The following is a 12,599-nucleotide window of genomic DNA, read 5'->3' as shown; positions in this document are numbered from 1 at the left end:
GGACTATCCTTAATCAGATTATGTCTCTCCAGATGCTCATAAATTCAATCGTTGAAACACCAATACTTAAAATAAATTAGTCCATAATACATTGTGTTTCAAAATAAAGCTAGAAATGATGCTAAAAAATGTACAGCAACTCTTTGGCATCTTCAAGTACTCCAGGAAGATTACATATAGGTCATGTACCCTAGTACGAAGGCAGGGAAGATCAATACTATTTTTAAATAGTAAGCCATTAGATATCAGCAAAAAAACCCTTTGTTTCAACCTTACCTCTCCTCCATATCCATTGGCATCTTAACTTGCGGCAGTTCAGAACTAACAAATATCAACACAAATTTTAAAAACGCAAACAACAGGAATTCTGCAGATGCTGGAAATTCAAGCAACACACATAAAAGTTGCTGGTGAACACAGCAGGCCAAGCAGCATCTGTAGGAAGAGGTGCAGTCGACGTTTCAGGCCGAGACCCTTCATCAGGCAGGACTAACTGAAGGAAGAGTGAGTAAGGGATTTGAAAGTTGGAGGGGGAGGGGGAGATCCAAAATGATAGGAGAAGACAGGAGGGGGAGGGATGGAGCCAAGAGCTGGACAGGTGATAGGCAAAAAGGATACGAGAGGATCATGGGACAGGAGGTCCGGGAAGAAAGACAAAGGCGGGGGGACCCAGAGGATGGGCAAGGGGTATATTCAGAGGGACAGAGGGAGAAAAAGGAGAGTGAGAGAAAGAATGTGTGTATAAAAGTAAGTAACAGATGGGGTACGAGGGGGAGGTGGGGCATTAGCGGAAGTTAGAGAAGTCGGTGTTCATGCCATCAGGTTGGAGGCTACCCAGATGGAATATAAGGTGTTTTTCCTCCAACCTGAGTGTGGCTTCATCTTTACAGTATAGGAGGCCGTGGATAGACATGTCAGAATGGGAATGGGATGTGGAATTAAAATGTGTGGCCACTGGGAGATCCTGCTTTCTCTGGCGGACAGAGCGTAGGTGTTCAGCAAAGCGGTCTCCCAGTCTGCGTCGGGTCTCGCCAATATATAAAAGGCCACATCGGGAGCACTGGACGCAGTACATCACCCCAGCCGACTCACAGGTGAAGTGTTGCCTCACCTGGACGGACTGTTTGGGGCCCTGAATGGTGGTAAGGGAGGAAATGTAAGGGCATGTGTAGCACTTGTTCCGCTTACACGGATAAGTGCCAGGAGGAAGATCAGTGGGGAGGGATGGGGGGGGGGGAACGAATGGACAAGGGAGTTGCGTAGGGAGCGATCCCTGCGGAATGCAGGGGGGGGGGGAGGGAAAGATGTGCTTAGTGGTGGGATCCCGTTGGAGGTGGCAGAAGTTACGGAGAATATATTGGACCCGGAGGCTGGTGGGGTGGTAGGTGAGGACCAGGGGAACCCTATTCCTAGTGGGGTGGCGGGAGGATGGAGTGAGAGCAGATGTACGTGAAATGGGGGAGATGCGTTTACAGCAGAGTTGATAGTAGAGGAAGGGAAGCCCCTTTCTTTAAAAAAGGAAGACACCTCCCTCGTCCTAGAATGAAAAGCCTCATCCTGAGAGCAGATGCAGCAGAGACGGAGGAATTGCGAGAAGGGGATGGCGTTTTTGCAAGAGACAGGGTGAGAAGAGGAGTAGTCCAGATAGCTGTGAGAGTCAGTAGGCTTATAGTAGACATCAGTGGATAAGCTGTCTCCAGCGACAGAGACAGAAAGATCTAGAAAGGGGAGGGAGGTGTCGGAAATGGAGCAGGTAAACTTGAGGGCAGGGTGAAAGTTGGAGGCAAAGTTAATAAAGTCAACGAGTTCTGCATGCGTGCAGAAAGCAGCGCCAATGCAGTCGTCGATGTAGCGAAGGAAAAGTGGGGGACAGATACCAGAATAGGCACGGAACATAGATTGTTCCACAAAGCCAACAAAAAGGCAGGCATAGCTAGGACCCATACGGGTGCCCATAGCTACACCTTTAGTTTGGAGGAAGTGGGAGGAGTCAAAGGAGAAATTATTAAGAGTAAGGACTAATTCCGCTAGACGGAGCAGAGTGGTGGTAGAGGGGAACTGATTAGGTCTGGAATCCAAAAAGAAGCGTAGAGCTTTGAGACCTTCCTGATGAGGGATGGAAGTATACAGGGACTGGACATCCATGGTGAAAATAAAGTGGTGGGGGCCAGGGAACTTAAAATCATCGAAAAGTTTAAGAGCGTGAGAAGTGTCACGAACATAGGGAGGAAGGGATTGAACAAGGGGGGGATAAAACCGTGTCGAGGTATGCAGAAACGAGTTCGGTGGGGCAGGAGCAAGCTGAGACAATAGGTTGGCCAGGACAGGCAGGTTTGTGGATCTTGGGTAGGAGGTAGAAACGGGAAGTGCGAGGTGTGGGAACTATAAGGTTGGTAGCAGTGGATGGGAGATCCCCTGAGCGGATTAAGTCGGTGATGGTGAGGGAGACAATGGCCTGGTGCTCCTTAGTGGGGTCACGATCGAGGGGTAAATAAGAGTTGTCGCTGTGCCTCGGCAAGGTAGACGTCAGTACGCCAGACTACAACAGCAACCCCTTTATCGGCGGGTTTAATAATAAGGTTAGGATTAGTGCGGAGGGAGTGGAGAGCAGAGCGTTCCGAAGGAATGAGGTTGGAATGGGGACAAGGTGCGGTGAAGTCGAGACGGTTGATGTCCCATCGGCAGTTAGCGATAAAGAGATCCAGAGCAGGCAGAAGACCAGAGCGGGGTGTCCATGAAGAAGAGGAGGGTTGAAGACGGGAGAAGGGGTCATCGGTGGGGGTGGAAGAGTCCTTGCCGAAGAAGTAGGCTCGGAGACGGAGACGGCGGAAGAAGAGTTCCGCATGGTGGCGAACACGGAACTCGCTGAGGTGTGGGCGAAGGGGGACAAAGGTGAGGCCCTTACTGAGGACAGAGCGCTCTGCCTCCGACAGTTGAAGGTCGGAGGGGATGGTAAAGACCCGGCACAGATGAGAGCTGGGATCAGAGGGGGGAGGAGAGAAGCTGGGGGTGTCAGTGGAGAGGGGATGGTTGGGGTGAGAGGAAGATGGAGCCTCTGAGGGCCCAGGAGCTGACAGTGGGATCTGAGGGAGACGGAGTTGCAGAGTGGTGGTGGGGGAAGGGGAGACGGGAGTCACAATAGCAGCACATAAAGACCCGGCCTGGAGTTCAAGGCTGGAGTCGCAGTTGGTGGTTGTGCAATCACTTCGAATGTGTCCATGGTCATTGCTGGAGTCCGGGTTTTGAATATGCCCTGAGGTGTTGGAGCCGGTGAGATCAATGGCAGAGGCAATCTGAAGTTCATGCCTGCTAGTTTCAGGGCCAGCAGGCTCTGGAGTCCGTAGATGTAGGATCTTGCGATCTTTGCCTAACATGACAAAGTCAAAAAAAACGGCAATTGCAGGCGTGAATCCGACGGAGGATGAAATAACGGGTAGGACCATTACAGACGGTGAAGAAAGTGTCCCGAAGGTGTGGAAGGATCTGGGATAGGGACACCAAGTACCTCCCCATGGCGGAGAGAGTCGCCTTCAGAGCTTGACGGGAGAAGCGGCGAGAGGCAGAGTCAATAACATGTGAGTACCTGGGATCCTCAGAAGGTCCAAATTGAGAGGCTTGGAAACGAATCCTAAAGCCAACTGGAGTAAGTTGGCGACGGAGGCACGTTCCAAGAAAGGATATATGGCTGTGATAGCAAGTCTGAGTCAAAGTGTGGTCGAAAAGTTGAAGAGCCAAAGAAATTACAGATGGGGAGCAGTGAGAGATGGTTTCACTGAACTCCCGAAGAGAGGATCTAAACTTCTTCGGTGTAGGCATCACCGGAAGAGGCTTCGCAGTAGTGAATTTAAAAACGCAAACAACAGGAATTCTGCAGATGCTGGAAATTCAAGCAACACACATAAAAGTGTGTTCCGCCACCTCCAACGGGATCCCACTACTAAGCACATCTTTCCCTCCCCCCCCCTCTGCATTCAGCAGGGATCGCTCCCTACGCAACTCCCTTGTCCATTCGTCACCCCGATCCCTCCCCACTGATCTCCCTCCTGGCACTTATCTGTGTAAGCAGAACAAGTGCTACACATGCCCTTACATTTCCTCTCTTACCACCATTCAGGGCCCCAAACAGTCCTTCCAGGTGAGGCAACACTTCACCTGTGAGTCAGCTGGGGTGATATACTGCGTCCGGTGCTCCCGATGTGGCCTCTTATATATTGGCGAGACCCGACACAGACTGGGAGACTGCTTTGCTGAACACCTACGCTCTGTCCACCAGAGAAAGCAGGATCTCCCAGTGGCCACACATTTTAATTCCACATCCCATTCCCATTCTGACATGTCTATCCACGGCCTCCTCTAATGTAAAGATGAAGCCACACTCAGGTTGGAGGAACAACACCTTATATTCCGTCTGGGTAGCCTCTAACCTGATGGCATGAACATCGACTTCTCTAACTTCCGCTAATGCCCCACCTCCCCCTTGTACCCCATCTGTTACTTATTTTTATACACACATTCTTTCTCTCACTCTCCTTTTTCTCCCTCTGAATATACCCCTTGCCTATCCTCTGGGTCCCCCCCCCCCGCCCTTGTCTTTCTTCCTGGACCTCCTGTCCCATGATCCTCTCGTATCCCTTTTGCCTATCACCTGTCCAGTTGGCTCCATCCCTCCCCCTCCTGTCTTCTCCTATCATTTTGGATCTCCCCCTCCAACTTTCAAATCCCTTACTCACTCTTCCTTCAGTTAGTCCTGCCTGACGAAGGGTCTCGGCCTGAAACGTCGACTGCACCTCTTCCTAGAGATGCTGCCTGGCCTGCTGCGTTCACCAGCAACTTTTATGTGTGTTGCTTCAACACAAATTTTGCTAGGCTCTAATTTAGCCCCATGTTCCAATCCAAACAGTCTTCCCTTAAGGCACACTCAAATGAGAATTTTCCCTAAAAAGAGACCATTCAAATTGGAGGTTTGGGTTGATGTTGCTAACCTCTGACTAATAACATAACTTTAAAATGGATTATTTTGGCATTTTGTACACTGGCAGGCAAAGAAGTGAGCCTATTTTTTTTTTAAATTGTGGGTTCTACTGAAAAAAAAATCAGTTTGTCCTACTGAACTCGGCAATTTCTTTTCTTCCCAAAAAAGAATCCAAGTTTTGTGATTTCCTGAAAGGAAGACAGACTTAAATATTGTGAAATGGCAAAATAAGCTACAGCAAATGTGGGTTATCTGAAATGAAAACAGAAAATGCTGAAGATCCTCATCAAGTTAGGCAGCATCAGTGGAAAGGGATGTATTGCTCATCATTAGTCATGCTTCAATTATATCTGGAAACCTGCAAATATTGCACTTGACTTTAGTCTCTGTTCACAACCATTATAATTTTTCACCAAAACTACTCCCCACCTGAGAACCGTTCAGGAATCACTAAATGGAGCACAATCATCACCTGCAGTTATATGGTATCTTATCAAGCTTTTTGGAATAAGATAGTCACCATCTTTTTTGTCTGTCTTAGTAGAAGCAATCAAAGATCATGAAAAAACATTACCTTGCTGGAGATAACAGAATGTCAAAGTCAGAATTCTCCTCAGACAAAAGATTGAAGTCTGAAAATACAAGTTACATTTTGAAGTCATTGAACAATTAAAAGACAAACAGACACCAACTACAACTTTGAGTTTCCAAAATAAATCAATGTCAAATCTCAACATAAATCACCAGTAGAAAGCAATATTTATCACTAATTGTTTAAATTAACATGTACAGACAAGGAGTCAGCCATAAAGCCTCAAAGCAAACTATTTTCTTTCCGACAATCTCTTGACACTCAAGTACCTAACTGTTTATATGACTCTGCATCTTCATCTTTTAAAAATCACTTAATCTGAGAGCCTGTTCTATACTCACTAACCAGTTTACAGTTTTCCTAACAAATGATAACAGAAGGCCTTTCAGATCCATGTTGCGTCCCAGGGCAGCAAACTAATTACTCCCATTCCTCTTCTCCTTAATCCATTGTCACACTGCAAATTATTTTCTATCACTCATACCTAACTCTTGATTTCTCTTTGTCATTTAACTACATTTATAAAGTTATCCACAACTCCTACCATAGAGTTGTCATTTTTCCATATAATTAACTTAATAAAGCAGCTTTAGGTTCATATCCCAGGTTAATAGCCTTAAAAAAAACAAATTCCCATTTTATACAATTTAGTTCCTATCCATGGAGTTTAGGCATACTTCCTCCCCCACCCCACCTTACACCACCCTTGACTTGTATCAAGAACGAAAGATAGTCAATGGCAAATTACATTTATATAGCACCTTACCACAGCAAAATATCCCATTAAGTTCAAAATCTGGACACAAAATCCGACCTAACAAGAGAACAATGCTGCTTGATCACAGATCACAATTCTCCCTTCATTTACCCAAACTAATAAGACAAATTATTGATTCCTGTTACATATTGGTGAGCATCAAGTCCATGGAGTTCCCCAGAAATTCATTTTAGAATATTAGTATGTTTAACTACCATTTATCCCCTGACAATCAGCTATTGCATCTGTCAGAAAGCAAGCCAAGTTCATTGATGTCCAAATCTTTAACCAGAGTGGTGAATATGTAGAATTTGTTGCCACAGTCAGCTGTGGAGGCTAAGTCTTTGAGGCAGAAGTTGATTGATTCTTGATTAGTCAGGGCATGAAGGGATGATATGTGGAGAAGGTAGGAGATTGGGGCTGAGAGGGAAAATGAGTTGGGCCAAATGGTCTAATTCTGCTCCTATATCTTATGATTAAACCAGTTGATTTCCCCCCTCTTATAAAAACTAGTCACATTAATCAGACAACTCCCCAGCAGCCAACAAATTCCCTTGAACAGATTAATTTGTCTAATTTTCCTTAATCTATGGAATTCATTAGATTGCATCTATATTCCCTTTGATTCCAGCCAGCATCTGATTCAATTAACAATACTGGGAGTACACAGGAAACAATATATATTCTACTGACTGCTCTTTCACACTTTTTGTTCCTTGCACCTTGAAATCACTGGAACTTTTGTATTACACAATTACCTCTACAATCACCCCAACCACCATCTCCTACAGACTTTTAGAAACATTAATCATGGTGGAAAGGTAATGGACTTTCACATATTCGTATACTCAGCACTTGGAAATAATAACTATGTGGATGACTAGTTAAACTAGCTGACAAAACTGCACACAATAAACCAGCATTCTGTCAAGATTGCCCTAGTGTTTTTCAAATGTTGACGTGGTAGAACGCACCCAACACCTCACACAAGGTTGGCTATTCCGTACCAGATTGTAATGTGTAAATCAACCCCATAACCTTCATGACCAGTCAATGGACTCAGAGAACCAGACCAAGTAAGCCTGTCCCCTTTCATACTTTTTGCTGAATGCTTAACACCAAGTCCTCCAAGAGGACCAAAACCTTGCATTGGGTTGGAGGCTTGCATGCCTCAATGACCCAGAGATCTAGGTCGCCTGGAGTCAGGCCTTTATGCTTTGGCTGGCTCACCCTTGCCAAACAGGTCAAAGGGTAGAAACCAGACTAAGAGTGGTCCGCTGGGTCCTCTGGATTCAGGTTTATTTTATTTTATTTATTTTTTTAAAAACATAAACAGCAATGAAGAATCGATCTACATCTGAATGTGGTGGCATTCCTGAGACTTCACCCAGGACTCGCAGGACTGACAGTAGTGAAAAAGAGGAAGCTGCTGTCAATGAAGCCCTGAGCATTGCCAGAGATGGAGGACCTTCATTGCTGCCTTAAGTACCAGCTGCTTAATGGGCAGTAAGTTAGTTAACACCAAGTACAAACCAACAGTTAATACAATAAATGTAAACAAATTTGATTACCATTCTCACTTGGGCAATCCATTTCTTGTATTGTTGATCTCTGCAGCTGGTGAAAACTGAGGTATGAAATTTCAAACAAAAAATATAAATGAACAGTAATAGTGTTTTAGGATATTCCAGTGCTCACTTTTCAAAGACACACACATTTCATCTTTACTTCCATAATTTATTCTGTGTCAAGTGTGTACCGTGCTTTGCACCCTAGTCTGGAAAAACAGCGTCTCATTTGACAGTATACAGTTAAATAACAATAAACTTGACTTGAGGGTTCTGATAAGGTCAAATTTCCTCAAATCATTTCAACAGCAAATGGAGCAAAACAAAATACAGCTATTGGCTATACAGTAACGTACACAAGTGCACATTGCTAACAAATATGCATTAAAAACCAATTATATCAGTTAAAGTCAAAATATACAGAAGGTTATTACAAGTTAAAGCTCAATTTGATCTTATGCTACAATATTAAAATTACGTACTAGAAAATTTAAGGTCTAAATAGCACACTAAAAAGTTTTCTTTTTTTTTGCTCTTTTGTCACTACTTATTTAATATCTTATTGCAATTTATATTTTATTATGTATTGCAATGTGCTGCTGGCAAAACAACGAATTTCACGACATTCGCTGGTGATATTAAACCCGACTCCGATGCTTAACTTTTCAGAATCTCCACAACACCAGCTGCGGATCCCCTTGCCACTCCGGTCATGTTTGTTTAAACCAATACAATTTTAATTTCAAGAGTCAATTTCCTTTTCTGGTCTGTTTTTAAAGCTTCCTCCTCTCCACTCTTCCCCCCTACTCCCGCCCACCCATCATATTGATGCTTAGACCTATAGACATTTCCAATTCACGTCAGGTTCATATTAGAACATTATCTTATTTGCCTTGACGATGAGGTGCGTGCAAGGAGCAATGACAACATATTATCTTTCATTAACAATGAGTTATTAAGATAAAACGTGCAATTCCCACTCTTTTACATTAGCCTAGTGCTGAACAACTGCACACGCAAGAAAAACTCGTTTCTCCTCCAGATTAACGGACAGCTTCAACCTCGTCTTTGTGGACACCTGGGCCATGCCCAAGGAGGGTGAAGCGTATCCTAGGCTGCAGTGCTGAACCATCCATCCTGGGTGACCGCCGGCCTGGGATGGAGATAAGCGGCGGCTGAGGCCTTAGCGTAAGGCAGGCTCAAACTTGAGGTACAATCACTGCTCTTTCTCCCACTATGTCTAACATCTGACCACTCTTACTTACAGCCGCTCAATCTTCAATTGCACCCACCGCACAAACTACCACTGCGCTGCGATGCTTCTAACGCCACGATTTTAAATTTAGTCACAGGACAAAAATGCCCGTGTTTGATTGGTGAGTTTAAACTAAGCCGTTAGCGATAAGCGCTTACGCCCCCATCGGCAATGCATTTGGGGAGTTGTAGTTCTGTCATGTCCCGCTGCTTTCTTAAAGCAATTTTAAATTCAAAAGTTCTGAGCAAATTTATTATCAAAGTACATATATGCCACCAATAAACTGTGCAAATACAAAAATAAAGATTAAAAAGATCTAATAATAATAATAATAATAAATAAGCAATAAATATTGAGAACATGAGATGAAGAGTCCTTGAAAATTAGTCCAGTTCAATAATGAGCGAGTGAAATTATCTCCTCCGGTTTAAGAGCCTGACAGATGAGGGGTAATATCTGCTTCTGAACCTGGTGGTGTGGGTCCAGAGGTTGCTGTACCTTCTCTCTAATTGTAGCAGCAAGAAGAGAGCATGATCTGGGTGGTAGGGAATGCTGCTTTCCTGGGACAATGCCCATGCAAACCTGCTCAATAGTAGGGAGGTCTTAACCCATGATAGACTGGGCTGTATCCACTATTTGTTGTAGGCTTTTCCTTTCAAGGGAATTGGTGTTTCCATTCCAGGCCATTATGCAGCCGGTCAATACAGTCACCACCACACGTCTATAGACGTCTGTCAAGTTTTAGATGTCATGCCAAATCTTTGCAATCCTCTAAGAAAGTAGAGGAATCTGTCATGCTTTCTTCATAATGGTACTTTCATGCTGGGCCAAGGACAGATCTTCTGAAATGATAACACAGAGGAACTTAAAGTTGCAGACCCTCTCCACCTCTGATCCCCCAGTGAGAACTGGCTCATGGACCCTCGGTTTCCTCCTCCTGAAGTCAATCATCACCTTCTTGGTCTTGCTGACATGGACATTGTTGTTGTGGCACCATTCAGCCAAGTTTTCAATCTCCCTCCTATATGTGGATTCATCACCATACTTGATTCAGCCAATGACAGTGGTGTGTTCAGCAACCTTAAATATAACGATGGTGCTCACAGTCATAAGTAAAGGTAGAGATGTGTCTCAGCCAAAGGAGGTGAAAGGCACTCCATCCCTCCGCTAGCCTGTAGGTCACCATTGGGCAAAGTGTAGCATCCGCTTAGCCCCCCGATCAGAGTCAAGTGAAGTCAGGGGGCCAGGTGGTGGATGGTTGTATGAGCAGCTGGGGCATATCATAAGTCCTGGTTATGCGACAACTGACACCAGCCAGACAATCCCTAAAGAGTATTGATAATGGCTGGGATCACCCATCTTGTTAATACACTGTCCAGAAGAAGGCAATGGAAAACCACTTCTGCAGAAGAAATTGCAAAGAACAATCATGGTCTAAGACCATAATAGCCTAATCATATGACAGAGCACATAATGAAGATGATGAGAGAAGGGGACTAAGCACACAGCACCTGTGCCGAGGGAGATGGTGTTGCCAATCCTAACCAACTGGGGACTGAAAGTGAAGAAATTGCGGATCCAGTTGCACGAGAAGGTATTGAGGCCTAGGACTTGAAGCTTATTGATTCACTTTGAAGAGATGATAGCATTGAATGGCTAGCTGTAGTTAATGGACAGCATCCTGTTGTATGTATCTTTGCTCTCCCAGTGTTCCAAGATTGAGTAAAGAGACAATGAAATAGCATCTACTGTTGATAGTAAGCAAATTGGAGTAGATCCAAATCACTTCTCAGGCAGAAGTTGATATCTTCCGTCACCAAGCTCTCCTAGGACTTCATCACAGTGGACGTAAGTGCTACTGGACGATATTCATTGAGGCAGGATAACACTTTTTTCTAAGACACTGGTATAATTGAAGCCTGTTTGAAGGAGGTGGATTTCACAAAGTTCGAAGTACATATATGTCACCATATACAACCACGAGATCCATTTTCTTGCGGGCATGCACAGTAAATCCAAGAAACACAATAGAATTATTGAAAGGCTGCGCCCCAACAGGACAAACAACCAACATGCAAAAGACAACAAGATGTGCAAATACAAAGAAAAGTAAATAATAATAATAAATAAACCATAAATATCAAGAGTGTGAGATGAAGAGTCCTTGAAAGTGAGTCTATAAGTTGTGGGCACAGTTGAGTGAAGCTATCTTCTCTGGCTCAGACTGCCGAAGTGAGCGGTTAAAGATATTGATGAACACTCCAGCCAGTTGATCAACACAGGTCTATAGTACTCAGCCTGGTACCCCCTCTAGTGATCTCAATGGGCTCACCCCCCCCCCGAAGGGTGCTCTCACGTTGACCTCAAAGACTGACATCATAGGGTCGTCAGGGGATATGGGACTTCGTGAAGGTGCCTCCATTTTTTGATGGTCAAAGCCAACTTAAAAGACATTGAGCTCATCTGGGAGCAAAGCCTTGCTGTCAGCTATGTCAATTATAATTTTGTACTTTTATTCCCCACACATCATCTGATGTAATAACAATCACCTTAATTTATCTAATGCCTTTACTGCTCTTGAAGTGTCAACCCAGTCCTGAGAACTTTGAACTTTGAGAACGCACAAAGTCCGAGGAAGCCTGAGTGAGACCTGGTACATGAGAGGTAGGGCTTGAGGCTGGGGGAGTTGGGGAGGATGTGAAGGAGATGATGTAGGGACTTCAAAGAAGTCAGGATCCGATCAGGATGTGTCTGGGAGTACTTAGCTGTGCATTCACATTGTCAGCTGGAGAAGATCAGCTCAAACCCAATAAAAACATGGGTAACGGGAAAGTCAGGCAAGGATGATATGTTCTGTCAGTGTAAGATGACAAAATTAAAGGCTAGGAATTTGATCTCCACTGTGTGTTCTATACTTGCCACTAAACATTGCTTCCAATTTCAATAGTATTTTAATTCAGAAGCAAAGCACACATTTAGAGCATGCAGAATATGAAATTCTTATCCGTCCTTTATTGATTCTATTCCATCAATTTGAATAATTCACAATATACTAGAATTATACTGCTCAGTAATGGATTAAATGACTGAATAAGATAATAAAAGTATGTGGTATCAAAGAGATTAGGAATTGTGTTCCAAATTTGACACAAAGAGATACATGGAAGAGCTTAGTACTGAATGGATAACTTTCTGGCAAACAACTAATTTTCTGACACGGGTCACCTCGGAGGCAGTGTTGGGATTGTTGCTTTAATTGCTGTAAGTGATGACATTATTACAAAGACTAACATTTCAAAGTGATAACTCAAAATTTGACAATGAAGATGATGAAATTAATGGCTGTAGATTTTGTTGACATTAGGGGAATAGGCTTGGTGAAATGGAAAGGCATATAGCAGTGTTAATTTAATGTGAATAACTGCATAGTGGTGCACCCTTGCAGAAGTAGCACA

General features: G+C 44.1%; 1 protein-coding gene across 2 annotated transcripts in view; it reads right to left on the bottom strand.

Moving 5' to 3' along the window:
• gtse1 (G-2 and S-phase expressed 1) overlaps positions 1-9,268 on the bottom strand; it is a 30,092-nt gene extending 20,824 nt beyond the window's left edge. Inside the window, exons 1-3 of one of the 2 annotated variants that reach the window (XM_063072146.1) lie at positions 9,155-9,268; positions 7,893-7,948; positions 5,547-5,604 (exon numbers count right to left, since the gene is read on the bottom strand). In XM_063072146.1, coding sequence (XP_062928216.1) covers positions 5,547-5,604; positions 7,893-7,914 — 80 coding nt within the window. In that variant the 5' untranslated portion in view covers positions 7,915-7,948; positions 9,155-9,268. Of the gene's footprint in view, positions 1-5,546; positions 5,605-7,892; positions 7,949-8,877; positions 8,911-9,154 lie in introns of those variants that run through there. The other variant, XM_063072147.1, reaches the window with a different exon arrangement.
• Positions 9,269-12,599: the final 3,331 nt, after the last annotated feature.

The sequence above is a fragment of the Mobula hypostoma genome, chromosome 20 (assembly GCF_963921235.1).
Source record: "Mobula hypostoma chromosome 20, sMobHyp1.1, whole genome shotgun sequence".
NCBI classification, from domain to species: domain Eukaryota; kingdom Metazoa; phylum Chordata; class Chondrichthyes; order Myliobatiformes; family Myliobatidae; genus Mobula; species Mobula hypostoma.
This window is presented reverse-complemented; position numbering and strand designations above follow the sequence as displayed.